Consider the following 4,882-nt stretch of genomic DNA (forward strand, 5'->3'; position numbering starts at 1 on the left):
TTAAATGTGAAAGGGGTGTGATTCCTCTTCTTTCTATGAATATGTGATTTCGAATGCAAAAGAGGCATAAGTCCTCTTTTTATTATGAATGTGTGATTTTCTTATTGTTAAATGTGAAAGGGGTGTGATTCCTCTATTTTAGTTAGATTTGCAAGGATTGTGATTCCTCTATTTTATTTGAACTTGCAAGGGTGTGATTCCCTTATTTTTTATTGTGAAAGATATGCGATTCTCTTATTTTATTTTAAATTTGCTAGTTAAATTTGTGACTAAGTTGAATAGCATTGGTGAAGAATTTTTGAATGGATGTTTAGTTTGTAAGATAGAGCGGAAGATATTTGAAAATGTAAGTAATGATGCTATTATAGATCGTTTTCAAAATATGAAGTTTTGTCGAGTACAATTGTAAACTGATGATATTTTTTGTGGTAATGTAATTTTTATGTATTGCTCGCTTAGTTATGTTATTATAAATTTTTTGATATTATCTTTAAAGCAATGGTGCACCCGTTTTCTTAAAATCCTGGATTCGCCTCTGGTCATAGCGCTAGTATATCTATGCTCAATTATTAAAGAGTAGCATGGATAAGTCATTTTTGATAATTCGATGACATATTAAAACTTTTTTTCACAAATAATATAATGTTTTTATTTTTTTTTGGAAAAATGTAGAACACAGAGACACATGTAATTCCAGGGGATCCAATGGCAATGGTAACAGCACATGCAAGGGCAGCAGAAAATTTTGATAGTGGATTTTCTTTTGTACATTGTATGATTACTGGTACTGGAAATACAGCATATTTAGGAAGGGCATGGAAACAATACTCTAAAGTTGTTTTCTCTTATACTGATATGACTGATGTTATTCACCCTGAAGGATGGTCTAATTTTGGCAAAAAAGAATTTGACAGGTACGTTCGTATATAAAAGTTAAACTCTTTTTTTATAATCAAGTTAAAAAAGTATATCATATATGTTGATAGATATATATAACTTAAACTCTTTATTATTTTCAGCACGGTATATTATGGTGAATACAAGTGTAAAGGAGCAGGAGCAACTTTGGATAAAAGAGTTCCATTTACAAAGAAATTAAGTGATGAAGAGGCAAAACCTTTTATTTCCCTTGCTTATATTGAAGGCTCCAAGTGGCTACTTCCTCCTGTGACACTTTAAATATTTGAAGTATTATGTCGTGGTGCTATTTTAAAGCACTTACAAAATTTTGATTTTCATTTAATTTTTTGTTAAATAATTTCTTAGTTTTTCATGTGTCTATCCTAATTTTTGTAAAGGAATGGCATGTCATTCCTTAATATCTAGGGAACTATTTGCATCTATGTTGTACTTCTTTTTCGTATCAATAAATCGATAGGGGTCAAGTCAAACCCCATTCACGATTTTATAATGAAACAAAAAAAAAAAAAAACTAATATGAAATTGAGGTAGTTATGATTTTCGATTATTGACATAATCAGTTTCAATTAATTTGAAATTAAAATTTAGTTATATATTATTTCCACTTTTTAATGTAAATTCTTTTTGACCGTCACGTATGCAATGTAGTTGTTGTTTTTCTCCTCGTTGAATAGCAAAGAATGTAATTGGCCAGTGATATTTAATAGGTGAAGGTGAAATTCGAATTTTGAATTCGTAAGGACATTTGTCTGCAATGATATTATGTTGAAATGTATGAATATCTCATTTAAAGATTAAAAGTATTAGAGAAAGTGTGTGTATATATATGTGTGTGTGTACATATATATGTGTGTGTATATATTTGAGTCATGAATTTCCCAGTAGACTCTGGATACAACAACATACCAGTGTAATTTTACTAAGTGGGGTTTGGGGAGGGTAGAGGATATGCAAAACTTATCACGGCCTAAAAAGGTAGAGTGTCTGTTTTCGATAAACCCCCGGCTCAAGAAAAAATTAGTCCAAAGATATAGAAAAAGAAATAACGAAAATGAAGATCTAGTCATGGAAAAATACTCTAAATAACTTTACAAATCCTTATGAACAATAATCACAATAAGATAATACGATAAATAAAGTACGAAAAATAATAGATAGTAACCAAACTCAAATGACAAGAAATTGCGATAGTAATATTATGACTAATAGTACGAAAAGATAATCGAGACAACTCTTGACTATCTTACTAACCTTCTAACCTAATTTGTGTCCTCAATAACCTTCTATAGTTAATGTCATGTCCTCAGTAAGCAAAAGTTACGTCATGCCCTATCTAATCATCTCTCTCCAATAGTGCTTCGTCCTACCTCTGCCTCTCCTGAAATCATTCATAGCCAACCTCTCTCACACCTTCACATGGAAACATCACATGCCCGAATCGAAGAATTGTTATACTTTGAGATTTGTTAATTACAATGAAAGCTTACAACAGTCTTATAGGAACGATTTCAACAATTCTTCAATTAGAGAAACACTTTATGTGCTTAGTTGGGTTAATGGAAGCTCTTAAAGTTATTGATGTAGCAGAATGTCAATTGGGCATGTTCCCCTCATTCCATCAGATCGATTGGTAGGATGGTATCCCAATAGTTCATTTAAAAATAAAGGATATGTCAAGACTTTTATGGGTTGAGCTCAAGATATTTTAAAACTGAATAAATTTTAATCCATTCAAGCATTACTTAGTTTAAAATGATTGTCAACTTACCCCGGTTTAATTTCCAGTTTCAACCCATTTTCTATCTTTATTAACTAGAGATTTTGCTTAAATATTTTTCACCATATACGGTTAGATCAAATCTCGAGTCTCGAATCAGGTCAATTCTTTGATCATATATCAAGGTAGGGGTCTCAACTCGAGGTTGGGTCGAGTTTCGAGTCAGGATTGGATTACAGGTTCAGAATTAGGGTCAAATCTTGAGTTTCTAACTAGGGCCGATGTTGGATCTCGAGTCCCATATCAGGGTCAAGTCATGATTCTAGATCCCAAGTTAGGTCTAGGGTCTTAGGTCGGTGTTGGGCCTCGAGTCTTTGACTAGGGTGAGTGTTGCTCCCCAATATACACACAAGTGTACGTGGTCGCTCAAGTAATATAGATTCTTAAAGAAACGAGTTATCGTTCCCAGAGAATTATGATCAACTTATATTTGACACTTAACTCTACAAATAAAATAAAAGAAACCGTATTCAGAAATTGTGATGATTGTTAACTACTACTAATTATGCAATAAATAAAAGTAACCAAGATTGAGCAACTTTAAGATGATGTTTCAAGCAAGTAAAAGACAATTACAGGGCTGCAACATGTAACAAATCTCATGTATCATATTCTTGGCTTAGAACTAATTTTAGTTGTCAAGTTACTGGTTTACAAGATTAATTGTATGAGTCGGGTTCACACTTCTAGTCGCCTACTCCAGTTAGCTTTCTAACTACATCATTGAGCGGGAATACATAGACTAACTGGTGAGCATTTATATTTCATCCTGTTTCGTAACCAAGCAAGTTGTTCGTCCGGTCGTCACTCCTAAACACAAATCACCTCAATCAAATGGGTCGATCAAGCTCTCTATATTCTTTGGTCTATCTAACCCCTCCTCTCTAGATTTTAAGGTTAGACAATAGATTTATCTCTAGATGGTCAGTCAAGAAATACTAAAACAAGAATATAGAAGTAACTTATAATGACAACCAAGAAGTAATTCAAAAAGCCTCAAATCGTCAACAATCAATTCGTAGCTACAGCCCCAGAACTAGGGAGTTTAGTCACTCATGCTATTAGAAAATCACAAAATACAATTGTTCATGCGATTTCCGGAAAATAGAAGAGTTAGAAGATTAAAACCTATTATAAATGTTGATACTTGCTCTTGCACATCAATAAAAAGTAGAACTCTAACAATGGAGCCCTAAGGGTCTATTTATAATAGTTGTATAACTTGGAGTCAAAGCCTACTACAATTAGGAATCCTATTTTAAGCCTTTTTAACTAAAAAAGTCGGAACTTTCGTGGCGTGTCGCGCCTTCCATCGCGCCTAGAACTCGCCTCAGAACTTTCCATTGTGGCGCGGCGCGCCAGAAAAATGCCTTTGAATGTTGAGGCTTGGCGCGTCGCGCCTCTCAATACGCCATCAAAGGGACTCTGATCTTTCTATCCTGGCGCGGCGCGTCTCTCAGTACGCCAGGCCCAGGTGCTTCCACAATTAGTATTGTAACACCCCGACTTTTCAAAACGTCTAAATTAACTCGTATCTTCGTGGAAAGACAAAGAGGGTGAGTAATAAATTAAAAATGATGTGTTATGTGATATTTTAAGTGTTGTATCTCAAGGTTTGAAGCTAGGTAAGTGGCAAAATAAAAGTTGGCGAAAGTTACCGTAAATTCCTTCTTAAAGATTTCTCTGAAATCTGGGTCAAATGTCTTGGAGGTTTTCTCCCAATCTATAAAGATTTATGGGGCCCACAAACTATCGAATCGAAGGTCTACGAGTCTAGTTCCAACGCATCAACCGTTCATTCATACGACTTCAGAATAGAGAGATATTCACATTTTCGTGGGACTGCGCAAGCAGGCACGTGAGGTGGGGCCCTAGGTCGGTGGAAAGTTGTATATATCGTCTTCTTCGAGTTTTTTTCTTGATTTTAAGCTAAAATATACAGAGAAAACATAGAAACCCATTTTTAGGATCAAGTGAAATATAGATTTTCTCGACGTAAGTCCTTGACGAAAGTTATTCTACACGTTGGGCTCGTCATCGGGGTATAATTTGTTTTATCGATTGCGTAGCATATCACATTTTAGAGTTGGGACAGCAGGGGTTTGAATATATTTGAAGGTTTTGAGGTAAATTACGAACCTAAGATAGAGGTAAGACCCTTCTTTCATCGACTCTAGCTTTTAT

At 34.3% G+C, this 4,882-nt stretch overlaps 1 protein-coding gene across 1 annotated transcript in view; it reads left to right on the forward strand.

The window, feature by feature from the left end:
- LOC102590854 (pectinesterase 1-like) overlaps positions 1–1,180 on the forward strand; it is a 4,722-nt gene extending 3,542 nt beyond the window's left edge. The window contains exons 4-5 of the mRNA XM_006365289.1: positions 673–914; positions 1,020–1,180. Coding sequence (XP_006365351.1) covers positions 673–914; positions 1,020–1,179 — 402 coding nt within the window. The 3' untranslated portion in view covers position 1,180. The remainder of the gene's footprint in view (positions 1–672; positions 915–1,019) is intronic.
- Positions 1,181–4,882: the final 3,702 nt, after the last annotated feature.

Source organism: Solanum tuberosum, unplaced genomic scaffold (genome assembly GCF_000226075.1).
Source record: "Solanum tuberosum cultivar DM 1-3 516 R44 unplaced genomic scaffold, SolTub_3.0 scf00543, whole genome shotgun sequence".
Classification (NCBI taxonomy): domain Eukaryota; kingdom Viridiplantae; phylum Streptophyta; class Magnoliopsida; order Solanales; family Solanaceae; genus Solanum; species Solanum tuberosum.